The 16,567-nt window shown below is 38.7% G+C and overlaps 1 protein-coding gene across 4 annotated transcripts in view; it reads right to left on the bottom strand.

Annotated features, from left to right (window-relative positions):
* GDPD4 (glycerophosphodiester phosphodiesterase domain containing 4) overlaps positions 1-16,567 on the bottom strand; it is a 121,511-nt gene that overhangs the window by 85,164 nt on the left and 19,780 nt on the right. For all 4 annotated transcript variants that reach the window (XM_023645661.2, XM_023645666.2, XM_023645662.2 and 1 more), the window contains 7 exons: positions 12,090-12,183; positions 9,635-9,697; positions 5,984-6,082; positions 5,819-5,912; positions 4,929-5,006; positions 3,974-4,119; positions 3,493-3,575 (listed from right to left, as the gene is read on the bottom strand). In XM_023645661.2, coding sequence (XP_023501429.1) covers positions 3,493-3,575; positions 3,974-4,119; positions 4,929-5,006; positions 5,819-5,912; positions 5,984-6,082; positions 9,635-9,697; positions 12,090-12,183 — 657 coding nt within the window. The remainder of the gene's footprint in view (positions 1-3,492; positions 3,576-3,973; positions 4,120-4,928; positions 5,007-5,818; positions 5,913-5,983; positions 6,083-9,634; positions 9,698-12,089; positions 12,184-16,567) is intronic.

Below are 16,567 nucleotides of genomic sequence, written 5' to 3'. Positions count from 1 at the left end.
GGCATATAAGTATCTGTTTGAGTCCCTATTTTCAATTTTTGGGGGTATATACCTAGGAGTGGAATTGCTAGTTCATATGGTAATTCTATGTTAAGGTTTTTGAGGAAGTACAAACTGTTTTCCACAGTGGGAGACCATTTTACACTTCCACTAGCAATGTGCAAGGTTTACAATTTCTCCACATCCTTATTTATGTCATTGATCCATTCGAGTTGATTTTTATATATGGTGTGAGGCAGGGGTCACTGAATTGCCTTGCATCTATGTCAAAATCAGTTGGTATCAAGAAAACATAAGAACCCACATAATGGAACAAAATTTTTGCAAATCACATATTAAATAAAGGTGACCTCTTCTTTAATTCATCGATTATTTAGAAGTGGATTTATTTGGTTTCCAAGTGTTTGAAGATTTTCTTGTTGACTTCATTACCAATTTCTAGTGTGATTCTATTGTGCTCAGAGAAAGTATTCTGTATGATTTCAGTACTTTTAAATTTGTTCAGGTTGGTCTTATGGCCCAGGATATGACCTATATTGATATATTTTCTGTGGACACTAGAAAAGGATATGTCCTCTGCTATTCTTGGGTTGAGTGTTCTATAAATGTCACCTAGGTCCTGTTGGTTGATGTTGTTGTTCAGATATTCTTTATCTTTTATGGTTTTCTGTTTAGTAGTTGTATCAATTACTAAGAGAAGGATGTTGTAGTCTTCAACTATAGTTATGATTTATCTATTTCTCCTTTTAATTTTGTCTAGTTTTTGCTTCATGTATTTTGAAGCTCTGTTCTTGGGTTCCTACACATTTAGAACGTCCTCTTGATGAATTAACTTTTTTTTTTTTATCATTATGTAATGTCCTTCTTTGTCTCTGGTGATTTCCTTTGCTCTGAAGTCTACTTTGTCTAACATTAGTATAGCAACTCCAGCTTTGATTAGAATTTGCATAGCATATTTTTTCACTGTTTTATTTTTAACCTACCTATATAAGAAGTGAATTTCTTGTAGACAGCATATAGTTGTGCCATATTTTTAAAATCTTTTCTGCCAGTCTCTGTCCTTTAATTGGTAGATTTAGATCATTTACATTGAATATATTTATTGATATGTTAGGATTTAAGTCTGCCATTTTAATATTATTTTTATGTTTGTTCCCTCTGATTTTGTTCCTGTGTTTCCTTTTTCTGGTTTTCCTGTTGGTTATTCAAAATTTTTATCTATGGTCTTTTTTAGTATATCTCTTTGTATAATATTTTGGTGTGGTTGCCCTAGATATATATATCCCTAACTTAGTACATTCTAATAGCGTCAACATTCTACCATTTCAAGTAGAATGTAGAAACCTAAACACTTTTTAGGTCCCTTTACATTACCCCCCTTCCTTTATGATATAATTGTCTTAAATCTCTTAAAATATATTGAGACCCACATCAGACAATGTTAGGATTTTTGCTTTTAATCATCAAACATAATTTTTAAACTCTGGAGGAAGAGAATTGTCTATTGTATTTACTTATATATTACCCTCTCTGTTGCTCTTTTTTTATTTCTGACATTCCAAGATGACTTTTTCCTCCATTTTATTGAGATATAGTTGACATATAACGTTGTATTAGTTTTAGGTGTACAACATAATAATTTGATATATGTATACAAGTTTACTTTTTTAATCATTTTCTTTTGTCTAAAGAACTTCTATTTCCATTTGTTTCTTCCTTAGTCCTTCTATTTCTTTGCTAAGAATTTCTACATTTTCATTTGTTTAATGAGTGCTCATAAATGTTTGTTGGAGACATTTTATGATAGCTGCTTTAAAATACTTAGATAGTTTCAACATCTGTTTCTCTTGATGTTGACATCTATTGATTACCTTTTCTCATTTAAGCTGAGATTTTTGTAGGTTTGGTAGGACGTAAAACTTTGGATTGTATCCTGGGCATTTTGAGAGTATTATGAAATTCTGGTTCCTCTTTAAATCTATTTTAACAGATAGTCAACATGTTTAGGTTCACGACACATGTCCTGGCCCATGTTTCTTGGCTGTGGTTCAAATACCAATTTAGTTTTCAAAGGCTTTACAGTGCTTTTCTGGCCTTTCCCACTAGGTGCTACCCAGAGGTCAATCTAAAACCTGGATGGTGTTCCAGATCAACGTTCAGTTATCAAATCTTCTGCTGTGTTGTGTCTGTGTGGTTTCATGCATGGGTTACACAAAGATCTGCCCAGGATTTTACATACAAGTTTTAAAAATCCTGTTTTCCAGCATGGCAATTCTTCAGAAAATTAAACACAGAATTACTGTATGATCCAGCAATTCCACTTCTGGGTATATACCTCTCAAAAATGAAAGCAGGGTCTTGAAAAGATATTTGTAGGGGGCCGGCCTGGTGGCACAGTAGTTAAGTTTGCACACTCCGCTTCAGCAGCCCAGGGTTCACCGGTTCGGATCCCAGGTGTGGACCTATGCACTGCTTGTTAAGCCATGCTGTGGTAGGCGTCCCACATATAAACTAGAGGAAGATGGGCACAGATGTTAGCTCAGGCCCAGTCTTCCTTGACAAAAAAAAAAGAAAAGAAAAAAAGAGGAGGATTGGCAGCAGATGTTAGGTCAAGGCTAATCTTCCTCAAAAAAAAAGACAGAAAAGAAAAGATATTTGTACACTCATGTTCATAGCAGCATTATTCAAAATAGCCGAGAGATGGAAGTAATCCAAATGTCCATCAGCAGATGAATGGATAAGCAAAATGTGGTATATACATATAATGGAGTATTATTCAGCCTGAAAAAGGAAGGAAATTCTGACATATGCTACATCATGGATGAACCTTAAAAACATTATACTAAGTGAAATAAGACAGTCACAAAAAGAAAAATATTATATGATTCTACTTATGTGAAGCATCTAAAGTAGTCAAATTCATAAAAACAGAAAGTAGAATGGTAGTTACCAGGTGCTGAAGGGTAGGGGAAAAAGGGGAGTTGTTGTTTAATGGGCATAGAGTTTCCTATTTGTAACATGAAAAAGTTTTAGAAATGTGTTTCACAACAATGTGAATATACTTAACACTACTGAATTGTACACTTAAAAATTATTAAGATGGTGAATTTAATGTGTTTAACACAATAAAAAAAGAAGAAGAAAGGAAGGAAATTCTGACATATGCTATAATATAGATGAACCTTGACATTATGCTAAGTGAAATGAGCCAGACACAAAAGGAAAAACATTGTATGATTCCACTTATATGATATAACTAGAGTAGTCACATTCAGAGAGCTAGACAATAGAATAGTGGTTGCCAGGGCCTGGGGGGAGGGGAGATAAGGAGTTATTATTCAATAGATACAGTTTCACTTTGAGAGGATGAAAAAGTTCTAGAGATGAATGGTGGTGATGGTAGCAAAACAAGGTGAATGTTCTTAATGCCACTGAACTATATATTTACTATATTTACTATATATTTACCAAATAGCAAAATGTTTTCCCTACCTTAAGTATACGTCAGTCTCCAGCCCAAAAGCCCTGTGTTCAACAGCTTTCTCAAAGGACATCATGGTATTCTCAGGCCCCAGCTGTGGAAGAAAAGGACATCAGGCCCTATACGTCAGATCTCTCCTCTCAACATCCCTTTTATGGTAGGGAGGGATCCCAGTAATGAAAGGGCTTTATGAAGCAGAGTTTGGCTCCCTCGGCTCTTTTTTCAAAGAGACTGCCTATATTCTCCTCTACCCAATCTGATTCTGGGACTCTGCTCATCTGAGGCAATGTCACTGGGCACAGTAAAGAGAAATGGACTGAGAGTTAGGTGACTTAGGTTCAAGTCCAATCTCTACAATTAACTCTTTATTCTTGTCATTTCAAGCCAACCCCTTTCCTCTCCACAGGTTCTTAGGGTTCTGAGGTCTCCTTCTCTCATCCACATACCCTATGCATACTTGTACTCACCCATGCCCATAAAGCTCAGACCTACCATGGGTGCACCTCTATGTCCAAAGATGTCTGGCTTGGGTCCCAATTTATCCTTCTCCTGAATGCAGGGAGAGTAAATCCCCAATGGGACCACATAGAGACATAAAAGGATAAGAAAAAAGGGCAATCCAATAGCCACTTGTAGAGCTGAAAAAGTTGGAAGGAGGGGGAAGTGAGGAAAAAAAGGAAAAGGGGAACGAAGAACCATCCCAAGCAACTAACTATCCCAAAGGAGCAGGCAGTAAAACACCCAGCCCCTGGTTTCATTGACTCTGTGGACTACTGATTTACTCTATACTTCTGTCACATCCGCACTTACTTTCAGTGATTTCAAAGTACAGGACTATCCAAATATAGCATTATTATTAAGGCAATATTGTTGGAACTGTAAATTTACAAGGGACTGTGCAGGAGGTGGGAAGGGAAGCAAGGAAAGGGAATGTTAAGAAATACCTTCTCAGAAGGAGGAGTACTTTGGCTGGTTCTGAGAAAGCCTGGAAAGATAAGCCTGTAAAGATCAGCCTAAAACGCCCCTATATTTACGGCAGTACAGTATAGTAGAAGGGTTACTGGTTGACAGAAATCTGAATTCAAAGCCAAACTCTACCACTTGCTAATTGTGAGACTAAGGCTGTGCTGCTTAACCTCTCTGGGTCTTCATTTTCTTCTCTGAAAAATGCGGCCATCTTGCTGCTAAGATCCACCTCATAGAGGTGATAAGACAGTGTTGACTTATAATAGGTATTGAATAACTATTAGGTATTTGCGTCTCTCTCTCTCTCTGTTACACAGACACACACACACACACAAACACACAGCCTGTCCACAATACCTGTTATCACTGGCCATTCCTTAACACTTACTATTTTAGACCTCTAAGGATTTGACCCATTTGCACATTTTTAAGTTTCCACCCAGGCTTCAGTCACTTTCAAATATAGATCTCCAGCTCTAACCTCTCAATTTTGCGAGTCTATCACATCTCTTGACTCTTCTTCTCTCACGACTTGTCATCTTGTATTTTCTGATTCTAGCTAAAATTTAATAAAGGAAAAAGAAAAGAGCTCATTATTGTCCCCTTTAAGCTCTTGCCCAGAGACACTTCCTAAAATTCATCCTCCACATGCATATACACACATTACAAACACAATAGCAACACGACCAATCCAGTCTTTCTCTTGCCTGAATCCTTGCACAAGTCAGGAAGCAAACACTCCTTGTTTAACCAATAGTAAAAAGAGACACACAGAGAAAACAAGATCCTACCGGTTTCACAATAAGGGTGCTGAGAAATAACTCCATTCTCAAAACAATTTAGTGTATAGCTCTGATTCTCTTTTGTTTCCATGATATTAGAGGAAAGAATGGAGAGGAAACTAGCCTCAGAGGTAGACATTTCTGCAGGGGCCTGCTTTGGGTTACTAGGACGTAACCAGGATTATCTGGACCTAGTATAAGTTCATTAGTTAAAACTAATAATATATAAATACAAACTAAAAGAACTGTGACTTGTACCATCACTCTGGTTAAATAAAATTAAAATGGCCTCTACTACCCACCCCCCAAGTCCATTCCCAGATAGTCAATGTGTAACAAAACACAGAAAATTCTTATTTTTCTAGAAGGAGAATCCCTCTTTAGAAGACCTGTTTGGTCAGGGAAATGCTGTGACAGGCCACGTAGGGTTGTGAGTTTGACCACAAGAAGCATGCCTGAGTAACAAGCTAAATGAATTTCAAATAGGCACAGTGGTGACTATCTACCAATTTTGTGTTTTGTTGAGCAGACTATGCAAGCTAAAGTCAGAGTTAAAACGATCAGGCAAGGTTCCACCCACGTGACATACCTTCTCTTTCCAAATGGATTAAGTAGAAGGCCACAGGCCAGGAAATGAGAACCATCACAGGTATGCTGCTCAGGTGTATGTAGGGAGCAAAGACCTGGGAGGAAGCCAAAAGTCAGGCTGAACACATCTGGACAGACAGGGCCAGACCTACAGGATGACGCTTACCTTCAGTGAAAGCCCAGCTGTCAACCACCTGTCTTTCCAGTAAACGCTTAAAATCCACATAAAAAACGAGGATAGCAGAATCACTAGCAGAGTCAGGATCTAGGGAAACAGAAAGAATCCCCTTACTTCCAGGCACTAGGCTTGGATCAGAACTGTCCTTGAGAATTGTACTTGTGTCCCCACAATGTCAAGGACCTCATTTCCTCATCCTTTTAATCTAACCATCTTACAAATGCCCAATATTGGATGGATCCAATTATTCACCTTCTTTGCTTCCAAGTCTTTGTTGTATAGCATGGCTAGAAAAAAATTACACAGCTATGTGGTCTGATGCCTTTACTAATTTATCATCTCTAACCTCACCTGGGGACTCAATATTGCTTAGGGTCTCTCACTCAGTTTTAACAATGGCCATTACAAATATTTACCACTTGTTTACATGACTCAATGCAATCACAAGTAATTAATATTTTGCAATTTCCTTTTCAATGTATGTTTTCCCCAACAGACTATAAGCTTCATGAGGTCAAGGACAATATTTGTTTATGATTATATCCTCACTGCCTCACAGAATGTCTGACACACAGTAAGCATCCAATAAACATTGTTGAACAGATGAAAAAATCTGCCTGCCAGAACACTATTTCATAGAGAAAGAACACTGAGACCAAGAAGACATATCTTTAATCTCTTCCCCTTTGAATGTATAGTTTTTCTACATCTGTGTTGTCCTCTAAAGAGTGCTTAGTTCTCTCCTTTCTCTAATTTCTGGATCTATTAAAGTAACTGAATCCATAATTAAATCTTCTCACAAAATAATTCAGGCCTTACTGGCTTCAACGGTTAATTTTACCAAACATTCGAGAAAGAAATACTTCCAATCTTTAACAAACTCTTCCAGAGAATAGAAAAAAGATGGAACTTATCTTATGAAGCCCATAAAACATTGATACCCAAATTCAACAAAGGCATTACAAGAAAGAAAAGGTGTAGGCCAATCTCTCCTATGTACCTAAATGCAAAAATATTAAAACCTATTAGCAAACCAAATATATCACAACATAAAGGTTTAATGGTCAAATCAGACTCATATGAATCTCATGCAATTCTGTGATCTTACCCAACACCAAACTTTACTAATGATTTAAAGGATACAGGCAATTAGGTACAGATAAAACATTTTCCTTTGGTGAAATCTGATCCTGTCAAATGCAGCTACTCATAAAAAGATCTTTCCTCTCCTATATTACAATACACTTTGGTCTTGGACTTAAAATGTGTGGTGTGTTTTGCGCAAAATATGTCAAAACATTGCTTCACAGAAGGAGCTTTTTTTGGTTATGGAGCATCCTTATCTTATATCCCATTAATTATACAACTCCAGGCAGCCATGTCTCCCACCCTACAAATCTATAAATTTCACGTTTATTCACAATAAGCAACCCAAACATACCAGGTTATATCCTGATAGAAATTTTCATAGATAAGGATTCTCCATTAATTTTTGGCTAATAAATATCTTTAGTGCGTTTACCAGGAGGTTGGGTTATTAGCATGTTTACAAGAAGTTTTGATTAAGGTCATTCATTCCTTTCTGAGCACCACGAGCTAGAAGGGGAATGGGTTATGGGCTGCTGCTAACCCTCTCCTTCTGGGTTTACTGAGTACACTAAAACTGAAACTCTAAGCCCCACAGAATCTCCCTTGCCAATAGAAGCAGTCTCTCTTTTCAAGTCTGATAAGCCTAGTCCTTCATGGTTTGAAGGCTCAACCAAGGTAGTTTCCTTCCAAGGGGATGCCAACTCTTCTCATATTCCACCTCCATCATTTCTCATTACCTACAGACTCATCGCTGGAATTAGATCCCAGAATGCCTCAAGAGATAAAGGCTTGTTAACTTATATTGACAAAAACCCTGTAGAATATGTGTGAGAATGAATCCTAAGGGTGCCAGACAAAGAGAAAAGAAAATAATTTTAGATCAGGCTAAATTTATTGACACAAGTGCACTTGCCAGAGATTCTGAATTCAATATACCAGAATCCAGATATTATGCAATCTTTAAGTGGTTCTAATTGTTTGTTTGGCTCAATAGTGGCCCATGCTTAAAGAAATTGAGATGCCAGCAATTTCTTGGTATAATACTGAAGAAAGAATCCAAAGATTCATTGAGAAAAGGTTGCTGGAATGCTATTACCTGTGATCAGCTAACTTACTCCCTATCATGTTCTATGGGAGGACACAGAAAAACACTCTAGTGAGGAAAGTGTCAGAATCCTTGAAAAGCATTGTAGTGGCTATCCTCCATGCCTGAATAAAGGTGAGAGATGCTGCCATTGAAACTGGCTTCCAGATTTCAAAGGGAATGATCAGGTCCTGCTGTGGCAAAGGCTAAGTACCAGCACCAACTGCCAAAGGCAAGCTAAGCACAGTTTCTATAATAGACACAAGCCTGGAATGGTAATCGGAATGGTTTAACCCATAGGGATTCTTGGTAGTGACTAACTGATCACGGTGTCTCAACTCCAAAACAGGTGGTGATCTCAATAAGGCCTATTTGTTCACTTCTAATCTACATTTTTTCCCTATAAAATCTTATGACTTAATTTCCATCTGTTCTAATAACTCTTAAATTTATATTTCCAGTTCATACTTCTCATTTGAGTAAGAGAAAATTTAAGGGGACCTCTCAGAGAGTTTGACATGTTTCTGAATTTGAGAAAACACAAGGAATGGTATCAAAACAATGCCTGAAAAGAGTCTGTAAAAAAGCAAGAGGTTGTGGCTGGAGCTGCTCAAACCCATAGCAGAACAAAATGAGGGAGGATATGTTGGAAATGAGCTGTATGTCCACAGCTGTATGTCCAAAGATGCCTGCTTTCTGGGGACTAGATATGGATCCTTTAAGAGAAACAATGCAGGTGTCATTTTAGAGGGTTCCAAACTAAGGGAAGATCAAAAGGACCTCAACAGAGAAATTTCAGGGAGCATAGGAAGACAGGCATTGACTCCACCAAGAGTTGCAGTCAAGGTTCTCAGCAGAAGGGTCTCTGAAAATACACATAGAAAAAGCCCATGGGGTAAGGAGCCAACAACTGAGCATTTACCTGGTGCTGATGAAATCAACCCCAAATGACCCTTCTGCCTTTCCTTGAGGGACTGTCTTCTTTCATCCGATCTCCTTTCCCCGGGCCCTCCTCTGGTGGAAGAGAGGTAAAGGACCATCGTGCTCTCTCCACCACCGCAGGATTTCACGCCCAAACAGAGGAGGGGAAAAGTCTTATAAAACTGGAGTTTGGGTTATTACAATGAACTGAAATCTTTAATGACTGAAATGAGAATGTTCTTGTGCCTATAAAGGACTGGGAAAGTAAGGGGACTTGCCTAAGATTTTATTGGGATAGGAAGAACAGAGTCACGGAGTGAGTTTAACAAGGAGTGGTTACAAAAAATAAAGTTTGGGTTCAGCTCCTTCAGTAAATCAGTTAAATCTATTAGAAATTTAATGATTTCAGTTAAAACAATATAAGTAGATCTCTTCTTTCTAAGGGGAACAATGAAAGAAAGGGCAACTATGTACTTAACACTGAGTGCCAAATAGGCACATTTAGTCCTGGTATAAGGTCTCCTAAGAAGATTCAGATGTCCTACCTTATGAAACCAGTGCAGCTGTAGATCATGCCTCCCATCCCAAATCAACAAAAATCCAAGTATCTGAAAAAGCAAAGAAAAAGGACGTTATTTTGAAATTACCAAGTTGCTGCCCAGAGCACTGTTCTGTATCTCAAAATTCCTTTCACAGTCTAGCACTACATTCACTTCTTGCTATACCTGCACTATTCAGCCTCCGGGTGTTTGTCATGCTGTTCCTCTGCCTGAAAAGCTCTCCCTCTCCACGACACTTACCCTTCAAAGCCAGTTTAAATTCCTCCTATTGTAACTTTCACCAGCACGCTCAGGAAGAGCTAATTATTACCTTCTCTGGGATTTCATAACAATCACCACACTGATACCCTACCTGAAGTTCCTACCAATTTCTTTTCCTTGTGATGGATCTCATTCCTGGTATTACTTAGACCCACTTGTGAGAGAACAGAGGTCTGGGGCCAGCTCTTCCAATGGTCATTTAAAAGCTCTTTCTCGAGGAACCAGTGCTGTTGTTACAACTGTTATTCACCATCATTAACACTGGTATTCAGTCAATAAATATCAGTTAGATAGGAATCTAAATCCAGTCAGTCACCAAATCAGTGTGGAGTTGGAAACTGAAAACTGGAGTCCTCAGATGCTTAGAATGTTACTGAGAGTTTGAATGTATAAGACACTTACCTTTTTATCAAAATAGTTTTATGTGTATGATTTCATTTGTTCTTTACTCAGCCCTATAAAATACCATTTTATTAAATATTTTTATTATTCTCACTTGAAAGAAAAGAAACTAAGGCTCAGAAGTTATATGACTTGACCAAGGCTACAAAGTAACCTAAAGATAGAGCTGGAAATAGAACCTAGGTCTCTCTCTTTGTTCACTGTTGTTGTCATTGAATGAATCCAAAAAGAGGTATGGTAAAGTAGAAAGTTTATTAAAATACATTGCCTTATTGGACACTAGAACTCATTCCCACCTTAGAAGCTAATTAAACCATTTCATATTTATTATGGATGAAAGCACTATAATTCAGTGGGCAGAGTCTGGCCCAGAGCATATCCTTCATCTACTTTTTCCCCATTAAAAGGAAAAGTTTAAGTGGTCTCTCTACCTAAAGGCACCTTCCATACTACAACTTCTAGGATGATTTTCCTAAAAAAGAAATCTGATTTATACCAAATGTCTTAGCCTTACTTTCCAGGCCTTCCAAAATCTGCCACAAGCCTATCTTTTTAGCCATGTCCCCATTAATACTTCATTATGCCCTACATGCTAACAGAACTGACCCTTCTTTCTTATGTAGTCACACCCCATATTTTTCTAACTTGCCAACTTTGTTATGATGTTCCCACAGCCTGGAATGTTCTTCCCTATCCTCATATACACATGTCCAAATCCAACATCCCTTCAAGATCCCACTCCAATGCCACTTCTTTCAAGAAGCCTTACCTAATCTTCTTGGCTGGAAATCACCTCTTCCTTCTCAGAACCCTTGCAGAACTTTATTTAGGCCTCTCTAATGACAATTATAATGCTCTGCGTGTGTTAATTATTTTTGTCTATGACTTAGTCACCCTACTAGATTGCAAACTCATTGAATTAAGGGACTATTGTAACTTTATAGCTCATACCTATCTCTTTGATGTGCTCTGCATGAAAACAGAAACTGCAAGTGTTTTGTTGATCTCTGTATACTCAATATTTATTATTCATGTAATGATTAATAAATTTTATTGAAAGAAAAATTAATGCAAATGGCAACTGATTTAGGAGTTGGGTTCTTCTGTATCAGACAAGAAATCAGTGGGGACAAGGAATTTTGAAATCAGAGAAAGATACATATAAAAACTCCACTGACCTGAAAGTTATCCTCCCATAAGCTTTCCACTTCCACAGACTTTTCTCTTGCCTGGCCCGAATTTCTCACACTCCATGACATTATTAGGAAATAGAGGCAGAGTCACTATTGCCAAAAGACTTCTGCTAAAATGTACTTTGCACCTAGACTAGGGGACTAGCACTTGCACATCAGAACAGGTTTAAAAAACCAGCTAACTTGTAAGGCCCAGAAAGACTGATTCTCAGGAGGTGGGATATCAAATGAGGTAGTTCAATGTGTATAAGTACTGCTAGTGTGAAGCCGTGAGTGTCTAAAATGACAATACTGAATGAACCATAAAATAGGCTATGAAACATGGGAATAGAAAAAGGAGGTTCTGCCACTCATTCAAAGGGTCAAAGTGGTAAGACACATCCTTTAACAGCACAAGACTTTTTTCCCTCCATCTATCCATCATGCCTAAAATTCAAGCAGCTGATGTAAACCCCAACTCTGATAAAACAAGAGTGATCTTAGGTTCTGGAGGCTCCCAGGACCAATTAGGTCCCATCCCACGACTGGAGCACCTCATGAGGCTACTCAGGAAGCGGGTGGGAGAAATGGGAAACATTACTCACCAACAGCAATGTAGAGTAGGCAGTCAGGATCCCAAAGAAACTCAGTAAAAGAATGGAACAGTAGAACCAGTTTCCTGTACCTAGAAAAACAACCCTGCAAAAATGTGTTTCAATCTTTAAAATATAGCAGAAATTAGCAGCACCTATGTCAAGGATGGGGGACAAGACTGGACTAGAATAGGAATAAGAAAATGGAGGTAGATAAGAAGAGAGGCAATTTGGGAACATAACTGTGAAAAGCTTTGGGGATATCTAGCTGAGGAGTTTTAACTCTGTCCTAGGCAATTGGGTACTCTAACATGGGTCTGCATAAGTTGTGTGATTTTTTTGGGGGGTGGGGGGTGAGGAAGATTGGCCCTGTGCTAACATCTGTTGCCAACCTTCCTCTTTTTGCTTGAGGAAGATTGTTGCTGAGCTAACATCTGTGGCACTCTTCCTCTACTTTGTATATGGGATGCTGCCATAGCACGGGTTGATGAGTGGTGCATAGATCTGTGCCCAGGATCCAAACCTGCAAATCCCAGGCTGCTGAAGTGGAGTGTGCAAACTTAACCACTATGCCACCAGGCTGGCCTCAGCCATATGTTTTTTAAAGTTATTTACAATATATAATCAAAAATTATGTCCTCTTTAAAAAACAATATAATAATACTGAAATTCTGGAATGCCAAAAGAGAAAAAAGTCATCCATAAGTTTACCACCTTCCATTTTGGCAGGTTTCTTGTCCATGTGCGTGTATTTTTTCTTACATAACCACCATCATAGCCACCATATTAATTGCTCTATTCTGTGTAAGAGATTTGGGTCCTTTAAAAACAATGCTGATATGTGCCTAAAGAGTTTATGAGAGAGTAGCAAATCTTAATGATTTGCTAAGAGAAATACTGTTATACTTGCTCTAGGTATTATATATCAAAGAATTTAGACTCTTCATTTCAAGATAAGAGAAATTACCTCCTCTCCATATAAAATCTGGAGAAATTATATTTTAACAATGGAAAATATAGATTAGTGAATAGATAACCACATTAAAAATAAGAAAGGAAATTCTCTTTGGTCAGGCGCCATAAGACACACCACAAAGAAAGGGAAGTAGCCATCCTAGTGAGAGCAATCCCAGATCGAGACACTGGGAAAAGTACTCTGTATATGATAAACTCACAACCAGGAATAAGAAAACGTGTAAGGAATGTCAACAAATGAACCCAATAAAGCCAACAAATAGAATAAATTGTACCCAAGAAAATATAAATAATAGAACAATCAGAAAAGAATCACAAAATAAATATATTTAAGGTCTTCAGAAAAATAAAGGAAGGACTCACAGCCACATAACAAGAACAGGATGTTTAAACCCAAGTACAGTGATCAATCAAAAAGAGATCTTGAAAAGAAAAACATGAAAGGTGGACTTAATAGCAGTCTAGATACAGCCAAAGAGCTAATCAAACAGCTTAACCAGTGGTGATACTGACTTTGCTTTCCAAGTGAGAAAGAAAAGCTACGGTTTGCCATTTAATGATGCCTCTATCTTTTCTAATCATTTCTCTGGCCACATCAGATTTTTTTTCATTCCCTTTCAACCTACATCGTCTTTTGTATATTCAATCACATATAAATATCATTATCAGTTTAGTTCAGTTCAACACTCAGGTGAAGTTGCCACCCACCTGCTGTGAACTGCAGGCAAGTGAACTGTGATTTTTTCGCTCTTTTTCTCTCTCCCTCTTCCACTTCTTCCTATCACATTCATTTGTACTCACTCTCGTGATGGTGATGGTAACAAAAGGGAGTGAGAAGAATGAAAATGAGTTTAAGTTACTGACTACACACCAGTGGGAACTGAAAAAGGAAGTCTTGGCCATTACTTCTTTAAACTGGGAACATACAGATGCTGATGACTGTACTGTAGGCTCTCTCTACACGGATTGTCCAATTGGGGCTTCTTCTGACTTAGTATTTTCCAGCAGTTTTCTCTCTGCTTTGGGCCACTGTTTTACATCCCTCTAGCAGCATAATCATACCCCACTTTTGGATGAAGCCCTTCTCATGCAACAGAGACAGCCTTCTTGGGGCAGCCTAGTCAATGCAGTCTCCTTATCTAAATGCACATTCTCTGTACTAATGTTTAAAGAAATCTTCCAGGAACCCTTCCTTGTTTTCCCATAGCTGCAAGATGCAGCTTTCTTGCATCTTCTGCCAATACATACCCTACATACTACAATGCTTTATATCAGCACCACCAATTGTCAGCTGACAGTAACTCTGCAGAAAAAAAGACACATTGTGGTGAAGCATTGGGAACTTCACATAGCAAGAAATGGGGAGACAAGTCTAACCCCACAACACACACAGCAAGGGACAAAAGAGAAGTGACAGTTACCCCAACAAAAATTCTACTCTACCTCTCTCTAGCTAAAGGGAACTAGAAAAGCTGGACAATATGTTTTTAAAAATCTAAATGAAGGCATCAGAGAGCCAACAGACAGGGAAGAACTACAGAACAAAGATCCAAATAAGAGAGGAAACACAGAGACATAACTTAGCATTTGGGGTAATTTTTCTCTAGAAGAAGTGGCTGAGATACAGACAGGAAGGCTTCCTGTATCTTGCAGGACTAGGAGGACAAAAGGGGAGAAAGGTAATCTTGTAAACACTATTATATACTTTGATTTGGGACCTTCCAGTGCTACATTCTAAGAATAAGCACAAACTAGAAATAGACAGCTTTTGGGGGACTGAATCCTAGCTTTGAACCATCCAAATGTGTGAAATTGGATTAAAGCAAATAGGATTTGCTAATACCCCTAGTTACCTGTCAGAGTAACTCTCTAACAGGACATAATGTAATTCAAGGTTTCAAATTACATATACAACATTTTTTTTTTTTTTAAGATTTTTTTTTATTTTTTCCTTTTTCTCCCCAAAGCCCCCCGGTACATAGTTGTATATTCTTCGTTGTGTGTCCATCTAGTTGTGGCATGTGGGACGCTGCCTCAGCGTGGTTTAATGAGCAGTGTCATGTCCGCACCCAGGATTCGAACTAACGAAACACTGGGCCGCCTGCAGCAGAGCACGCGAACTTAACCGCTCGGCCACGGGGCCAGCCCCTACATATACAACTTTTTATATACAATGTCTGGCGCTCAAGCAAAAACAATCAGGCACATTAGGAAAGGAGACCACATTAGTGAATGTCAAAAGAAACAATGCACAACATAAAAAGATTTTCGGCAAATCTAGATAATAGAGGTATCAGATACAGACTTCTAAATAACTATCCTTAAAAGGTTTAGACTAAGAAAAAATTAAAAATTTCAGTAAAGAACTACTAAAAAGAGGACCAATTAAGAATTCTAGAAAAGAAACTATAGCAACAAAAATTAAGAACTCACTGAATGGATTTAAAAGCAGGTAAGAGAGAGCTGAAAAGAATTTGTTAAATAAAAGATAGGCCAGAAAAAATTAAGAATGAAACAGACACCTGAGAAAAAAACAGACAAAAAGGGATAAAGAAAAAAGGTCTCATATACATAAAACTGAAGTCTCAAAAGTAGAGGTGGTAAGGGCCAGCCTAGTGGCATAGTGGTTAAGTTCATGTGCTCTGCTTCTGTGGCCCAGGGTTTGCAGGTTCAGATCCTGGGCACAGACTTAAGCCGCTCATCAAGCCGTCTGAGGCAGTGTCTCACACACAAAATAGATGAAGATTGGCACAGATGTTAGCTCAGTGACAACTTTCTCAAGCAAAAAGAGGAAGATTGGAGTGACATCAGCATCACAGTGGAGTGAGGTCTGTCATAAATCTTCCCCCACCCATATACAACAACAAAAAAATCCACACTCCAACAGAGGACATCCAAACTCAACACAAAAAACATCAGAGAGATCCATGCAGCCATACAACGGAGGACGGAGAGGCTGGAGCCCCCCTCGGAGGTGGAACGGGGTAAGAGAAATCTTCGCTCCCTCCCCTAAAGACTGCGATCCACGACTGCAGGAGGCCTCCTAGAGGGAAGGAACGGGGGAGGGGATGTTCCATTGTGGGAACTTCAAGGACTCCCTAGGGCCCTTGCAGCCTAAAGGGAAGCCCTCTACCAGGGTGAAAGCTTTCGTGGGAGACGACCTTATCAAGCCAACACCCCAGGAGAGCAGAGGGAGAAAACCCCAAGAGCACACAAGAGAAAGTGCCCCTCCCTCCACCGGCTCAGCGTGGCTCCAGCCCCTGAGATTTTGGCTGAAGGCAGAGGGCTCAGGATACGTGGCTCTTGACCCCCACCCAGTGGTGATAGGCAGTATCTGTGACCAAATAACGCCAGGCTGCAAAAGAACCAAGCCACTCCCTCTAGCAATATCAAACATTATATTAGATCTCTAGACCAGAGAGAAATGACAAGTACCCAGAAATCAGTGCTGAGGATGCAGAAATATGTAATCTAAATGACAAAGAATTCAAAACAGCTATCATCAAAAAACTCAA

This window comes from Equus caballus, chromosome 7 (assembly GCF_041296265.1).
Source record: "Equus caballus isolate H_3958 breed thoroughbred chromosome 7, TB-T2T, whole genome shotgun sequence".
Lineage (NCBI taxonomy): Eukaryota > Metazoa > Chordata > Mammalia > Perissodactyla > Equidae > Equus > Equus caballus.
The sequence above is the reverse complement of the archived record's forward strand: the minus strand, read 5'-3'. Positions and strand labels throughout refer to the sequence as shown.